The sequence below is a fragment of the Mustelus asterias genome, unplaced genomic scaffold (assembly GCF_964213995.1).
Source record: "Mustelus asterias unplaced genomic scaffold, sMusAst1.hap1.1 HAP1_SCAFFOLD_1042, whole genome shotgun sequence".
Classification (NCBI taxonomy): domain Eukaryota; kingdom Metazoa; phylum Chordata; class Chondrichthyes; order Carcharhiniformes; family Triakidae; genus Mustelus; species Mustelus asterias.
The window spans coordinates 57,860-75,146 of NW_027590987.1; the positions used below are offsets into that span (position 1 = coordinate 57,860).

Here is a 17,287-nt window from a genome sequence, read left to right on the forward strand (position 1 = left end):
TTTAGACTCCCCTACCTTTGGGAAAAGATATTGACTATCTAGCTGATCTATGCCCCTCATTATTTTATAGACCTCTATAAGTTCACCCCTAAGCCTCCTACATTCCAGGGAAAAAAGTCCCAGTCTATCCAGCCTCTCTTTAAAACTCAAATCATCAAGTCCCGGTAGCATCCTAATAAATCTTTTCTGCAGTCTTTCTAGTTTAATTATATCCTTTCTATCATAGGGTGACCAGAACTGTACACAGTATTCCAAGTGTGGCCTTACCAATGTCTTGTAAAACTTCAACAAGACATTCCAACTCCTGTATTCAATGTTCTGACCAACATGCAGAATGCCTTCTTCACCACTCTGTCCACCTGCAACTCCATTTTCAAGGAGCTATGTACCTGTACCCCTAGATTTCTGTTCTGTAACTCTCCCCAACACCCTACCATTAACTGAGTAAGTCCTGTCCTGGTTCGATCGCCCAAAATGTATTACCTCGCATTTATCTAAATTAAACTCCATCTGCCATTCGTCAGCCCACTGGTCCAATTGATCAAGATCGCGCTACAATCCTAGATAGCCTTCTCCACTGTCCACGATGCCACCAACTTTGGTGTCATCTGAAAACTTACTAACCATGCCTCCTACATTCTCACCCAAATCATTAATATAAATGACAAATAACAGTGGACCCAGCACCGATCCTTGAGGCACACCGCTGGTCACAGGCTCCAGTTTGAAAAACATCCTTCTACAACCACCCTCTGTCTTCTGTCATCAAGCCAGTTTTGTATCCATTTGGCTAACTCACCCTGGATTTCATTAGATTTAACCTTAAGCAACAATCTACCACGCGGTACCTTGTCAAAGGCCTTTCTAAAGTCCATGTAGACAGCATCACCTGTACTGCCCTCATCTACCTTCTTGGTTACCCCTTCAAAAAACTCAATCAAATTTGTGAGACATGATTTTCCACTCACAAAGCCATGCTGACCGTCCCTAATCAGTCCTTGTGTCTCCAAATGCTTGTAGATCCTGTCTCTCAAATACCTTCTGACAACTTACAGATGTGAATCACACCGCCCTTTAGTTCCCAGGCTTTTCCCTGCAGCCCTTTTTAAACAAAGGCTCCACATTTGCCACCCTCCAATCTTTAGCCACCTCACTTGTGACTATCGATGATTCAAATATCTCTGCTAGGAGACCCGCAATTTCCTCCCTCGCCTCCCACAGTGTTCTGGGATACACTTCATCAGGTCCTGGGGATTTATCTACCTTGATGCGCTTTATGACTTCCAGCATCTCCTTCTCTGTTATAAGTACACTTCTCAAGACATCACTTTATTTCCCCAAGTTCCCTAACATCCATGCTTTTCTCAGCAATAAATAATGATGAAAAATATTCATTTATGATCTCACCCATCTCTTGTGGATCCGCACATAGATGACCTTGTTGATCCTTAAGAGGCCCTACTCTCTACCTAGTTACTCTTTGGCACTTTATGTATTTATAGAACCTCTTTGGATTATTCTTTGCCTTATCTGCCAAAACAATCTCGTGTCCCCTTTTTGCCCTCCTGATTTCTCTCTTAATTCTACTCCTACACCCTCTATATTCTTCAAGGGATCCCAGCTGCCTATGCATGTCATGTGCCTCCTTCTTCTTGATGAGGGCCTCAATATCTCGAGTCATCCAGGGTTCCTGACTTCTACCAGCCTTGCCCTTCACTCTAAGAGCAATGTGCTTATCCTGAACACTGGTTAAAACACTTTTGAAAGCCTCCCACTTTCCAGACGTCCCTTTGCCTTCCCACAGACTCCCCCAGTTAACTGTCGAAAGTTCCTGCCTGATACCATCAACATTGGCCTTGCCCTAATTTAGAATTTTAACTTTTGGACCTGACCAATCATTTTCCATTGGTATCTTAAAACTAATGGAATTATGGTCACTGGTCCCAAAGTGATCCCTCACTCACACTTCTATCACCTGCCCTTCCTTATTTCCCAAGAGGAGGTGAAGTTTTGCCCCTCTCTAGTCAGGCCATCCACATACTGAATGAGAAATTCCTCCTGAATACACTCAACAAATTTCTCCCCATCCAAGCCTCGAATACTATGTCTGTCCCAGTCAATGTTGGGAAAGTTAAAATCCCCGACTATTACCACCCTATTTTTCTTGGAACTATCTGTAATCTCCTTACATATTTGCTCCTCAATTTCCCACCGACTATTTGGGGGCCTATAGTACAACCCTATCAAAGTGATTTCCCCCTTCTTATTTCTCAGTTCACCCCTTTTGACTCAGTGGGCGAACCCTCGGATATGTCCCCTCTCAGTACTGCCGTGATGTTTTCCTGAATCAAAAGTGCAACTCCCCCTCCTTTCTTTTCTCCTGTTCTATCTTTCCTATGGCATCTTGTTTTTAACTTGTTTTTAAATCACCCAGAAACTCGTGTCTATTTTAGTTTATAATTGTGGATTTATTGGAGCCAGTTAAATGTGGAAATTTTAAGCGTAGCCTGGAGGAATTTGGAATAACTGAGAATTTTATATTGTTGTCACCTCAACCCCAGGTAAAGAACAAAGAGATTGCAGGTGGTAACGTGTTTGGGATTTTAAATTAACAAAGATTAGGTGTTGCTGATAAAATGGCTTAAAAAGGGTTAAGTTATAATGAAGGATCTTGGATCTTATTTTAATCAAGGAGTTGTGAGCTTGTAGTGCTCTATCACTTTAAGAAGCTATCGCTGCGAGAGAGAATGCTGAGGATTCATTGACTGAAATTTACGAGCTGTGAGAATCTGTGTGTTTCATTTTGTTTTCTGTGGATGTTTGTAGATGTGTTTTATTATTGTTTTGGGCTACATTTGTTAAGTTTTATCTTTCTGGGGAATTAACCTTACCTTGAGTCTTTGATTAAAGGCATTTTTGGAAGTTTTAAAAACAGAATCACAAGAACGCTTAAGTAATTAATTTTGGTTATTGTTGTTGTAAAGCACATGCTAAGTTTCTCTGTTTGTGTATGGATGATATTTGTGGGTTGAATGCTTCAGGCTTTGAGTTTTTCTGTCTGTGATTTAAATCAAACATTTAAAAAAGGAAGTGTAATTAATAAAATGTTTTTTTTCAAAAGTTATGAACTTGGAGCCATATTTACTGGACAGAGACATCTTTCCAGGATATTTTACTAAACATGCAGGAATTTTAATCCGGATAAAACTCACATGTGAGAATGAGAGTTTTAATTTGTAATGATTATTTAAAATTTGGTACATATGAAACGACTCTGACCAATCCTGTGTTGGATTGATCTTGGGTTAAACTTCCTGTCAGGTCCAAAGATTTATTCCTGACACAATTAACACAATGAAAAGGAAAATTCTGGAATTGGATACTGAAGAACAGAGTTTAAAAGGAGAGATTATTAAATAGAAATGATTCCCAGACCGTGTGATCGTTAGGTTGGAACAAAGGAAGGTTGCTGACATCCATTTGAGAACTTTTAATCCACCCCTTTTCAAACTCAGTCTATGTACAAAGAAAACCCCAAGGATGGTAGATAAGGGGGTCTGGAAAACATCATGATGGGGGCACCTATCTGTTCATGAGATGCTGACAAAGCCCCATGATGCCCAGATACTAATTTAATTGCACCTCTAATGTATGTAATCTATCACCATTCTGATTGGATTGTGTCCAGCTGGGATGGACTAAGTAACTGCATAAGAATTGATCATATTCTTTATTGGGTGGAGTTGCACGTGGTCAGCCCCTGTGGCTTCTCCCCGCTGGCCTAGCTCAATAAACTGTTTGTCGATTGAATCAGGTTTGAGTGTTGAATGATTCTTCTGAGTTCATTCCCCCCAACACACTGGGTACATTACCACTTCATCCTCGGGAGTGGCCTGATAGGCCGTGGTCCAGACTACATGTGGCCCTTGGGGGACCTTTCATGAATCACATGTTTTTGCTTGTTGTAGATGCACATTCAAAATGCTTGGAAGCACAGATCATGAGTAATATTACAGGGCAATTAGGACTAGCTTATTGGTAAAAACTGGGCGGCATAGACAAGTTGGGCTGAAGGGCCTGTTTCCATGCTGTAAACCTCTATGACTCTAACTACCTTTTTTGTGGCCTGAAGTTCCCACAATTGGAAAGCAGCCAGATTAGTTAAATAGACAGCATTAATTGTGAGACAATTAAATAATAAATGATTCATTAATATATATGTTATAAAGGCTGGAAATATAAATTTGAACACAAGTTTATAACTTTTAGAATTGTAAACACATTAAGAATGGTTAAAATGCTGTGGGAATTACCAGATGTTCCCTTCCCATGCTGACAGAATAAAGAAAGATGAAAGGACTTGTTAACCTTGACTGGAGGGAATGAATCGGCTCCTGTTCAAGATGTCTCAACATTGAATGACTGATGTGAACCAATTATTGGTTGACACTCAGGCTACCCCAAGCTAAGAGATATCGTTTGAGAGAAAGAATTGTCTTAAAATTAAGACAATGTGCGCAATTAGCTAAAAACCAAACCAATGTCATTATTGACAAGTTATAGACCAATTGGCTCATTCCCAACAATTAGCTGAGGATGGCTTTCTACATTTTGAAAGTATAAAAAGGGGGATTCGAGAAACCAATTTGGTAGAAGTTTTTAAAAGTTAACTTTGTTTATAGTTTGTTTATTAGTGTCACACATAGACTTACATTAACATTGCAATGAAGTTACTCTGAAAATTCCCCAGTCGCCACACTCTGGCGCCTGTTCGGGTAAACTGAGGGAGAATTTAGCATGGCCAATGTACCCAACCAGCACGTCTTTTCGACTGTGGGAGGAAACTGGAGCACCCGGAGGAAACCTGCACTTTACTGTTCAAAAATCTATCTATCCTTGCCTTAAAAACATTCAATGAGGTAGCCTCAACTGCTTCACTGGGCAGGGAATTCCACAGATTCACAACCCTTTCTGTGAAGAAGTTCCTCCTCAACTCAGTCCTAAATCTGCTTCCCTTATTTTGAGGCTGTGTCTCCTAGTTGTAGGTTAGGGGGATGAGCAGGGTAAATACTTGGGGTTATGGGACAGGTCTGGATGGGATTGCCCTGTGTGTCAGGGGGATTATATGAGGTTACAAGGATAAGGCCTGTGTGGGATTGTTATCAGTGCAGACCTGATGGGCCAAATGGCCTCCTTCTGCACTGAAAGGATTCTATGATTTCAGAGAATTGTGAAATTGGAGATTACTGAGATAGGGAGGGATAAGGTCATGGAGGAATTTGAAAATAAGGATGTGAATTTTAAAATTGAAACATGACTTGACTTAAAGCCGATGTCGGCTTTATGGATGAATAGGATTTGGATGAATAGGATTTGGATGAATAGGATTTGGATGAATAGGATTTGGTGTGAGAAAGCAGACGGGCGGCAGAGTTTTGGATGATCTCACGTTTCTATGTGGGGAGTGGGGTGAATGTGAGAGGCTGCTCAGAAATGTATTGGAATCATCAAGACTAAAGGTAACAGATGGAGTGGGGTGGAGACTGTGGACATTATGGAGATTGAAATATTTGGTATCAGTGATGGGATGGATATGTGGTCAGAAACTCATCCTGTTGTTAAATCTGACAGCAAGGCCTGAATTTTTCATCCATTGGGCACACTCACACGGGAGTGCCTGGAAACGGGTGCAATCAGCCCTGGAAATCGGCCCCGGAAAGTGATCTCATGCTGGCTGGCTGATTAACGGGCAGTCAGTGTGAAACGTGCACTGGGAAAGGCTCAGTGCTGCCAGGGAGGGAGGTAAGGGGACGGGGAGGGAGGGAAGGGGACGGGCACTGAGGAAAGCGAGGGTGCTGTTGGTATTTCCAATACACTCCCTCAGGGGGACAGCTGCTGCGGAGCCTGTCTCTCAGCTACAGCCCTGGAAAAAATAAACTGTGATGGAGCTCCTCACACTTGTTGGAGGTGAGGATGGCAGAGATGGGGAGAGGGAGAACCCTTCAAAAGGAATTAACTTCTGTTAGCAGTATTTAAAAGACGCAAGACACTGTGTTTAACACAAAGCTGATTTATTTGACTCTTATCCAGAATATATACACCTATAACCGGCCTGGTGTTCATTAATATCAGCAGGACCAGACTCCAGTGAATAATCTTCAATCCTGCAGGTGATTCACAGCGGCAAATGTTGTTCCTCTGTTTAAGAAAGGGAATAGAAATGACCCTGGTAATTATAGACCGGTTAGTCTGACTTCGGTGGTTGGTAAATTGATGGAAAAGGTCCTTAGGGATGGGATTTACGACCATTTGGAGAGATGCGGATTAATCCGGGATAGTCAGCACGGATTTGTGAAGGGCAAATCGTGCCTCACAAATTTGATAGAATTTTTTGAGGAGGTAACTAGGTGTGTTGATGAAGGTAGGGCGGTTGATGTCATATACATGGATTTTAGTAAGGCGTTTGATAAGGTCCCCCATGGTCGGCTTATGATGAAAGTAAGGAGGTGTGGGATAGAGGGAAAGTTGGCCGATTGGATAGGTAACTGGCTGTCTGATCGAAGACAGAGGGTGGTGGTGGATGGAAAATTTTCGGACTGGAGGCAGGTTGCTAGCGGAGTGCCGCAGGGATCGGTGCTTGGTCCTCTGCTCTTTGTGATTTTTATTAATGACTTAGAGGAGGGGGCTGAAGGGTGGATCAGTAAATTTGCTGATGACACCAAGATTGGTGGAGTAGTGGATGAGGTGGAGGGGTGTTGTAGGCTGCAAAGAGACATAGATAGGATGCAAAGCTGGGCTGAAAAATGGCAAATGGAGTTTAACCCTGATAAATGTGAGGTGATTCATTTTGGTAGGACTAATTTAAATGTGGATTACAGGGTCAAAGGTAGGGTTCTGAAGACTGTGGAGGAACAGAGAGATCTTGGGGTCCATATCCACAGATCTCTAAAGGTTGCCACTCAAGTGGATAGAGCTGTGAAGAAGGCATATAGTGTGTTAGCTTTTATTAACAGGGGGTTGGAGTTTAAGAGCCGTGGGGTTATGCTGCAACTGTACAGGACCTTGGTGAGACCGCATTTGGAATATTGCGTGCAGTTCTGGTCACCTCACTATAAGAAGGATGTGGAAGCGCTGGAAAGAGTGCAGAGGAGATTTACCAGGATGCTGCCTGGTTTGGAGTGTCGGTCTTATGAGGAAAGGTTGAGGGAGCTGGGGCTGTTCTCTCTGGAGCGGAGGAGATTGAGGGGAGACTTAATAGAGGTTTATAAAATGATGAAGGGGATAGATCGAGTGAACGTTCAAAGACTATTTCCTCGGGTGGATGGAGCTATTACGAGGGGGCATAACTATAGGGTTCATGGTGGGAGATATAGGAAGGATATCAGAGGTAGGTTCTTCACGCAGAGAGTGGTTGGGGTGTGGAATGGACTGCCTGCAGTGATAGTGGAGTCAGACACATTAGGAACATTTAAGTGGTTATTGGATAGGCACATGGAGCACACCAGGATGGTAGGGAGTGGGATAGCTTGATCTTGGTTTCAGATGAAGGTCGGCACAACATCGTGGGCCGAAGGGCATGTTCTGTGCTGTACTGTTCTATGTTCTAAAACCCAATCACTATAGTTACTTGTGGCCTCGCTGGTGTCTCAGCAGATGGGATGACTGAGTGAATCCCCTCCCACACACAGAGCAGGAGAACGGTTTCTCCCCGGTGTGAATGCGCCGGTGTTTCAGCAGATTGGATGAGTGATTGAATCCCTTCCCGCACTCAGAGCAGGTGAGCGGCCTCTCCCCAGTGTGAATTCTCTGGTGTACAGTGAGCTGAGATGATTTCCTGAATCCAGTCCCACAGTGAGAGCATCTGAACGGTCTCTCGTCAGTGTGAATACGTTGATGGGTCACCAGTTCCCCAGAACTTTTAAAGCACTTCCCACAATCCAGGCATTTAAATGGTCTCTCGTCAGCGTGAACCCGTTGATGGGATGTCAGCTCCACAGAACTTTTAAAGCACTTCTCACAGTTCAGGCATTTAAAAGGTCTCTCATCAGTGTGAACTCGCTGATGTTTCAGTCGGTGAGATGACTGAGTGAATCCCTTCCCACACACAGAGCAGGTGAATGGCCTTTCCCCAGTGTGACCATGTTGGTGTCCTAACAGATTGGATAACTGAGTGAATCCCTTCCCACACTCAGAACATGTGAATGGTCTCTCCCCATTGTGATCTCGCTGGTGTTTTAGCAGACTGGATGACTGAGTGAATCCCTTCCCACACTGAGGGCAGGTGAATGGTCTCTCCCCAGTGTGACTGCGTCGATGAGTTTCCAGGTCAGATGGATAACTAAACGCTTTCCCACAATCCCCACATTTCCACAGCTTCTCCCCAGTGTGACTGTGCTTGTGTCTCGACAGGCCAGATGATCAACTGAAGCCTCGTCCACACACACAACACGTGTATGGTTTCTCCTCACTGTGAACAGTGCTTTTTCCTTCCATGTTTAATATTCAATGATATTCAGGTTACGATAAATTGTACACCTCTGTCAGCTCCTGGTGTGATGTTTGGTTTCAGTTTCCTGACTGTAAATCCTCCTCTTCAAAAACCCTGTGAAATTGATTTAAAACAAAAAAACAGGAGTGAGAGAGAACCCACAAAAACACAAAGGCAGCTTGTGAAATTGAGCTGAATGAATCTGGTCATTTGTCTGATACTAATGAACAGTGCTGGATTATCATAAAAACCCAACTGATTCACTAATGTCCATCAGGGAAAGGAACCTACCACCCAGTTTGGGGTCTGTACAGACTCAGGCCTCTACTTAAGGAGAGTACAAGACAGTGGGAGAGAATGGGGAGTAATGCAAGAGGTGAGGTTGTGGGGGGGGTGGGGGAGGTGCTGGTGATGGCAGGAGGAGAGGGATTTTACACATCTATAACTCAGCTGGAGCTTTGACAGAATCTCCCAAACCCTCAACTTCCACCACCTGGAAGGACCAGGATCACAAGTGTGAATGAACACCTCTAAATTCACCTTCAAGTCTCACACACTGGGGGATTTTCACAGTAACTTCATCGCAGTGTTAATATAAACCTACTCGTGACATGAATAAATAAACTTTTTTAAAAAGCGTTAAACACACTGTCCTGACTTGTCTGCCATCCAGTGCTGGATGAACAGATATTTTATATATTGGGAAGACTGAAGCCACTGGTTTCAGTCTTTGCTACAAACTTCACTCCCCAGCCACCGACTCCATCTCTCTCCCTGATAATTGTCCAAGGCTGAACATGATTGTTCACAGCCATGGTGACATGTTTCACCTCAGGAATTAGGAGTCGGCCATTCGGTCCGTCAGGTCTTTCACTTCAGTCACTGTTTCAAGTCTGGATGACCCTTCTCCAAACAGTCATTCAGACTCGGAACGTTGGCTCTATTCTCTCTCCAAAGATGCTGTCAGACATGCTGAGATTTTCCAGCACTTTCTGTTTTTTGTTAAACATTCACTTGATTGCAGTTTGCTGTGGGTAAATCCTCCCCTTCTAACCCATGTAAAATAAGTTTCCAAAACCCATCACTCTCAGTCCAGGATAGAAATTCACAACATTGTGTCTGCCTGCTTTCCGGCTCAGGATTACTTAAGCTGGGACACATTTTCATTGGAAGCAGATGAGAAAATGTTCACTAGGCTGACTCCTGTGATGAGGGGGTTTGGCTTCTGAGGAAAGGTGGAACAGGTTGGGTCTTTACCCATTGGAATTCAGAAGAATGAGAGGTGATCTTGGTGAAGCATATTAGATCCTGGGGGAGCTTGACCGGGTAGATTCTGAGAGGATGTTTCCCCTCATGGGGTAATATCGAATTATGAAACAGTTAAAAAATAAGGTCTCTCAGTTTACACCATGAGGAGAAACATATTCTCTATGAAGATCATTAGTCTTTGGAAATCCCTTCGCCAGTAAGTAGGAGACTTGGTCATTGAATACATTTCAGGCTGTGTTAAGTTGATAAGATATTGGAGCAGAATGAGGGCATTTGGCCCATCAAGTCTGCTCCGCTGATATGCTCCTCATTCCCATTTTCCTGCCTACTCCCTATAACCAGTTAAAAATCTGTCTAACTCCTCCTTAAATTTACTCACTGTCCCAGCATCCACCACACTTCGGGGCAGCGAATTCCAGATTCACAACCCTTTGGGAGAAGTAGTTTCTCCTCAACTCTGTTTTACGTTTGCTGCCCCTTATCCTAAGACTATGATCTCTCGTCCTCGAATGCCCCACAAGAGGAAGCATCCACTCCACGTCTACTTTCATCATCTTGTGTACCTCGATTTGATCTCCCCTCATTCTTCTAAATTCCAGAGAGAATAGGCCTATCTCTCTTCATACGACAAACCCTTCATCTCTGGAATCAATCTAGTGAACCTCCTCTGAACTGCCTCCAATGCCACTACACCTTTCCTCAAATAAAGGGACCAAAACTATGCACAATACTCCAGGTGTGGCCTCACCAATGCCTTGTATAGTTCCTTACATTTATATTCTAATCCTTTAGCTATAAATGCCAACATTCCATTCACTTTCTTTACAATCTGCTGTACCTGCATGCTGGTTTCCTGTGACTGGTGAATGAGGACACCCAGATCCTTCTGCACTGGAGCACCCCGAAGTCGCTCCCCATTTAGATAATAAGTCGCCTTCCCAACACTCCAGCCCAGGCAACATGCTGGTGACTCTCCTCTGCACTCTTTCTCGTGCAATCACATCCTTCCTATCGTGTTCCTCAGTGTTCCTCTGTCTGTCTGATTCTGTCAGTTGATGTTTCTGAGATTCACCTTGGGACACTCTCCTACATTAAAGGTCTGATATAAATCAAAGTTATTTTTAAATCACATTGTAACAGACTGGGGAAGTCAGGATTAAAACAATATCTGGGTAAATGGAGTTTGGTCACAGGGCGGCATGGTAGCACAGTGGTTAGCACTGCTGCTTCACAGCTCCAGGGTCCCGGGTTCGATTCCCGGCTCGGGTCACTGTCTGTGTGGAGTTTGCACATTCTCCTCGTGTCTGCGTGGGTTTCCTCCGGGTGCTCCGGTTTCCTCCCACAGTCCAAAGATGTGCGGGTTAGGTTGATTGGCCAGGTTAAAAATTGCCCCTTCGAGTCCTGGGATGTGTAGGTTAGAGGGATTAGCGGGTAAATATGTGGGGGTAGGGCCTGGGTGGGATTGTGGTCGGTGCAGACTCGATGGGCCGAATGGCCTCCTTCTGCACTGTAGGGTTTCTATGATTCTATGAGATCAGCCGTGACCCCAGTCAATAAGAGAACAGGCTCGAGGGGGATAAATGATTTCCTCCTGTTCCCAATAAACTTGGGCTCAAACACCAGCTGATGAATGGAAAGTGATGGGAGAACTGGGGGGGAAGACACTTCACCAGAAACCAGCACTGGGGCAGAGTTAAAGAGTAGGACAGTCCTGTGGACAGACTACTCAGGAAATGGAATAGGTTGTTCAGCCCTTCAAGTCTGCTCTGTTATTCAATTAGACCCTGGTTGATCCATTAGTCTATCTGAACTTGAACAAATACCTGAATTGTTAACTCAAGCTGGTTACAGCAGTTATTAACAGCAGCAGAAACACACCATAGCTATCAGAATGCACATGGGTCAGTGCAGGATGTGATTACCTGTTCAATAACTGGGGAATCTGCCTCCAGAAGACTTGTGAACTCGCTGGTGTCTCATTAGGTTTTGTGACTGAGTGAATCCCTTCCCACACACGGAGCAGGTGAACGGCCTCTCCCCGGTGTGAACTCGCTGGTGTATCAGGAGATCAGATGAGTTAGTGAATCCCTTCCCACACACGGAGCAGGTGAAAGGCCTCTCCCCAGTGTGAGCACGCTTGTGTTTCAGCAGGCGAGATGAACTGCTGAATCCCTTCATACACACAGAGCAGGTGAATGGCCGCTCCCCAGTGTGAAGTCGCTGATGAGTGCGAAGGTTGAACATTCGACTAAAACTCTTCCCACACACGGTGCAGATGAACAGACTCTTCCCAGTGTGGCTGCGCTGATGTGCTTCCAGCTGGGATGGAGAACTGAATTCCTTCCCACAGTCCCCACATTCCCATGGGTTTTCTATGGTGTAGATGTCCTCGTGTCTCTCCAGGTTGGATGATTTAATGTGTGTATATTTCAAATATCCTGTCAAAGGAGTTTAGAAACATCACTGTCAGTACGGGATCGAAATTCAGAACAGACATTTCTACTTTCTGTGGAACATCGTTTCCTCACTTGTTCCTGTGCAGCAGTAAATCCTCATCCTGAACACTTTCCCTCCTCCCTGTCCTGCAGCCAACTCCCACACTGACCAACCAGCTCATATTTCAATGGATTGTCCCGTGTTTGAGTCCAGTGTGCCAGGCTGCATGGTGTATGGGTGCTGTTTCACCCATAAGATAGATGTGTGCAGCACCCTCTTCCAGCTGTTCTGCCTGCCAACCAGCCCATGTCCACCCTCGCAGTTCCAGCAGCACCGCGCACAATACTGCTCACCTGCTCTAACAGACTCATGAAGGATGTCCTTTCGTTTTCTCTGAGAGAGTTGGTCAGCCTGGCAAACCCAGTGTGAAATATCTTCACAAATCTTTTCTCCCACCCTCTATTCTGGATGGGTTCAGTTCTCTTTTGAATAGAGTGAAAATAAAATCAATTATTTTCTCTGCTGATCACTGCAGGGAGCTGCAGCTTTTTACTGGGGGTGTTGGGGCCTCCAGCGGGTGTTTGTGAATCCTCCCCGCCCACCTCCCAGGGTTTCCTTCCTTCCCAGAGATCAGAGTCCTCATTGATTTGAGGCCAAAGTGTAACCTCTTATTTATTGTCCCCCTCCCCCATCCTCTGATGTGAACCATCCTCCAGTGGCTGAGCCAGGATGGGGCCGTTAACCTGGGCCTGTTCCCGGGAGGGAGGGAGGGAGGGAGAAGCCCCGCAGCTGCAAACCAGGGAGCTGACAATGATTCTGAAGGGTTTGCGGATCCTCGCAGCCACCGCCTAACGCTGACTCCGCTTCTCCGGGACAAAGGACTCTCGCTCCCGAGGCGAACAAAGGAATTGCGCATGCTCCACATTCAAACCGAGTGTCCGGCCTCATCAGCCGGACCGGACTGCGCATGTGCCAGTTCACAATGCCCCGGGGAGGGTGATTGACGGCAACTCCGGACCAATAGGAGGAGGGAGGCGGGCCTGGACTGCCGTGGGGGAGCAGCTGGTCCTCCAACCAATCAGCGTGAAAGAGGGGCTCCGACGGAAGCATGCGCATTGCGGGTAATGGCGACGGCGAATGTTTATGACCTCGGATCCGTAATCGCCGATCGGTGGGTACGATTGAACCGGCGAGTAGACGGAAAGGCTTCAGAAACCGGTTGTGCGGATCTGTAAACTCCCCCTAAAATTCACCAGTTCCCCCATTTGCATCGAGCGGGTCAAAGATCCCTGAGATCGGCCCACGCGTTAACGACCTCCATCTTTATTGGGGGCAATACGCGGCGGTGCGCATGGGTGATCACCATCTGTTTTTTATGTTTGCATTATTTAGTTTATAAAAACAATGGCATCATCCAGCCAATAAAAACATGATAATACATATCTGGACAAGTTGTTCCAATTGACTTACAACATTGTGGTGCTAATTATGTATACAGCCATGAACAGAATTGGGCCAGCTGGCATTTCCAATGCAAATTGTCATGTAATTGCAACATGGAAGATGTCTAAAATTGAATTTGCAAAGTAATGACAGCATTGTTATTCATAGTATGAATATGGAAAATAAAAGACCTGTTTCAGCAAACCTTCAGGTGAGGTAATTTAGGAAGTGCTAATCACCATCTTTGGAAGGAAGGATTTGCAGTTGGAAAACTCAAACTAAACATCACATCAGAATCTGATGGAGTCACTCAATTTATCCAAATCTGAAATCATTGGGTTGTAAATGTGGAAGGAGAAAGTACCATTCACAGTGGGGAGAAACCGTCCGTGTGTTGTGTGTGTGGATGAGGCTTCATCTGATTGTGGAACCTGGAGAGACACAGGACACCCACAGCATGAAGAAACTGTGGAAATGTGAGGCCTGTGGGAAGGGATTCAGTTACTCAGTTATACTGGAAACTCATCAGTGCGTTCACACTGGGGAGAGGCCATTTACCTGCACCGAGTGTGGGAAGAGCTTCGCAAATTCAACCAACCTGCTGAGACACCAGCTCGTTCACACTGGGGAGAGGCCGTTCACTTGCACTGAATGAGGGAAGGGATTCACTCATTCATCATATCTGTTGAGACACCAACCAGTTCACACTGCAGAGAGACCTTTTAAATGCATGGACTGTGTGAAGTGCTGCAAAACCTCTGGGAACTGAAGCACCATCAGCATGTTTCACACTGGGGAGAGGCCGTTCAGGTGCTCTCACTGTGGGACTGGGTTCACACAATCATCTGACCTCACTGTACACCAGCGGATTCACACTGGGGAGAGGCCGTTCACCTGCAAAGAGTGTGGGAAGGGATTTGCTCAGATGTCCACTCTGCTGACACACCAGTGGATTCACACTGGAAAGGGACCATTCACCTGCCCTGAGTGTGGAAAGAGATTCATTAATTCATCCCACCTGCTAACGCACCAGCAGATCCACACTGATGAGACTGAACTGCGGAAAGTGCAACAAAAGTTCTGGGGAACTGCTGTCCCATCAATGAGTCCACACTGACGAGAGACAATTCAAGTGTTGTCATTTTGGTCTGAGTTCAGGTAACCTCATCCCACTGTACACCAGTGCATTGACACTGAGGAGAGAATGTTCACTCCCTCTGAATGTGGGAAGAGAGTCACTCATTCGTCCCATCCGCTGAGATCCAGTGATTTCAGAAATAACTACATTAATTGTATTTTACTTTTAATCACAACCAGTACTGAATCGCATTCTTTGGGGTCTGTTTCTACTGCTGATGATAAACTCCAGGCCAGTTGTATGTTTTTAATCTTCTGGTTAAAAGTTAAATAAATCAGCTTTATGTTAAGCTGAGCGTCAATCTTTTTGATATCGGCAATATGTTAGGAGTTTTTGAGATGCTCTGCCCATTCCCTCTTTCCTCCATCCTCACTTCCAATAACAAGTGTAAGCAGCTCATAGAGCTTCTTTAAGATTGAGAACATCCAATGAATTACCTCTACTACTTCCAACAGCCCACCAGAAAAATACTGCTTCTAAAGTTCCTCATTGTCTGAGCTCTGAACCTGCATCTTCCTCTGGGTTCTGTCACCATTTAATTGGGACCATCAGTGGAGGTGTTTTTAACCCAGCATTCCCCATGGTTGAGAGTATCCCCTTTCCACAGCACAGGAGAGCAGTGGGCAGGCCTGGTTCTGCCCTGTGCTTGGAGCATCCGCAGTGTCAGCCATGACAATGAACAGACGTTTCTCTCTCGGATCCATGATGGGTAAAAGGTGGGATGGTGGGAGCAATGGATTTGGTGGGTGGATAGAGATTCTCCAGAAACATGTTGTGTAAACTACAAATCCCAAATGAGAAGCTACTGAGTGGACACAAGGGGAATTATCCTGGTGACAAAGCTGGAGCAGGAGGAGAGAATGTTGTGAATTTCTATCCTGGATGGATTTCGAAAACTCCTTTGACGGGGTTAGAAGGGGAGGATTTACACACGGCAATCTCAAACTAAAGAAAGGTCCATCTTTACAGGGTGGTACAGTGGTTAGCACTGCTGCCTCACTGTCGGTGTAGAGTTTGCACATTCCACCTGTGACTTTAGGGGTTTTCTCCAGGTGCTCTGTTTTCGTCCCACAGTCAAAAGATGTGCAGGTTAGAGGATTAGTGGGGTAAACGTGTGCAGTTGCTGGCGGTGGGCCTGGGTAAGATGTTCTTTTGCAGAGTCAGTGCAGACTCGTTGGGCTGAATGGCCTCCTTCTACACTGTAGGGGATTCTATGATTCTTCGGATACAGGTCTTCAAATGGGATGGACAGGTAGATATGGACAGAATGTTTCCACTGTGATACACAGTAAATAGTAGTAAATCCAACCACTTACACCCAGGCACCAAATCCAGAGACCACTTACACCATGACATCAAACTCAAGGACCACTTACAACGAGACACCAAATTTAAGCAGCAATAAAAGGACATCTAAGCAAGCAGCCAATGTCACAATAAAATAAAGCTGTTTACAAACTGCGGAGAACATGTTCTAAAAAAATACATTTCTTAAAGGCACACGAGCGTCACTTTCTTGAAAACATAAAGGGCGCAATCTTCCCCAACAAAAGTTCTATTTGTCAAAAGAGTCTGACGAGTTTGGCACTGCAATCTTCCCAAACTCTGTCAATTTCTTTAGCAATTGGGAGATTTGTGTCCATGGCGGAGCGGGTGGTGTAGAGCTTTTGCATGCCAGGGAAGCCATCAAAATCAACGATGACAATTGCAAAGATCAGAACATTTCAAAGGCTCTCACATGCAGTACGTGTGGTGGAGTTTTAATAAACAAGATTCCAAAAGGGTTAATTGATCCAGAAAATAACAGATTTCTTCTGCAATATCGTTCTACAATGGGTGGTTCACAGGAACTCCAGATGTGTGTAAAGTGAAACACATTGACGAAGGGAAAGCGGTAGATGCGGTTTATATGGATTTCAGCAAGGCGTTCGATAAGGTCCCCCATGCAAGACTTCTAGAAAAAGTGAGAGGGCATGGGATCCAAGGGGCTGCTGCCCTGTGGATCCAGAACTGGCTTGCCCAAAGGAGGCAGAGAGTGGGTATAGATGGGTCTTTTTCTAAATGGAGGTCGGTCACCAGTGGTGTGCCGCAGGGATCAGTTCTGGGACCCTTGCTGTTTGTCATTTTCATAAATGACTTGGATGAGGAAGTGGAGGGATGGGTTGGTAAGTTTGCCGACGACACGAAGGTTGGTGGGGTTGTGGATAGTCTGGAGGGATGTCAGACGTTACAGAGGGACATAGATAGGATGCAGGACTGGGCGGAGAAGTGGCAGATGGGCTTCAACCCAGATAAATGCGTAGTGGTCCATTTTGGCAGGTCAAATCGGATGAAGGAGTACAATATAAAGGGAAAGACTCTTAGTACTGTAAAGGATCAGAAGGACCTTGGGGTCCGGGTCCATAGGACTCTAAAATCGGCCCCGCATGTGGAGGAGGTGGTTAAGAAGGCGTATGGTGTGCTGGCCTTTATCAATCGAGGGATTGAGTTTAGCAGTCCGGGGATAATGATGC

The 17,287-nt window shown here is 45.2% G+C and overlaps 1 protein-coding gene across 1 annotated transcript; it reads right to left on the bottom strand.

Moving 5' to 3' along the window:
* Positions 1-7,353: 7,353 nt before the first annotated feature.
* Positions 7,354-14,778, bottom strand: LOC144487789 (uncharacterized). The gene is made up of 3 exons (XM_078205863.1): positions 14,655-14,778; positions 11,715-12,195; positions 7,354-8,389 (listed from the first exon to the last, which is right to left on the bottom strand). Exons 1-3 carry the CDS (start codon positions 14,776-14,778, stop codon positions 7,624-7,626), a joined length of 1,371 nt encoding a protein of 456 aa, XP_078061989.1. The 3' UTR covers positions 7,354-7,623.
* Between the last annotated feature and the right edge of the window lie 2,509 nt (positions 14,779-17,287).

Excerpts from the sequence above, each read along its gene's own strand:
- LOC144487789 (XM_078205863.1), bottom strand. The coding sequence starts at position 14,778 with ATGACAACACTTGAATTGTCTCTCGTCAGTGTGGACTCATTGATGGGA. Across the intron at positions 12,196-14,654 it reads ATCTGCTGGTGCGTTAGCAG|GATATTTGAAATATACACAC; the intron begins GTGGGATGAATT and ends CTCCTTTGACAG. Across the intron at positions 8,390-11,714 it reads AGACACCAGCGAGTTCACAA|TCACACTGGGGAGAAGCTGT; the intron begins GTCTTCTGGAGG and ends ACACAAGCACAG.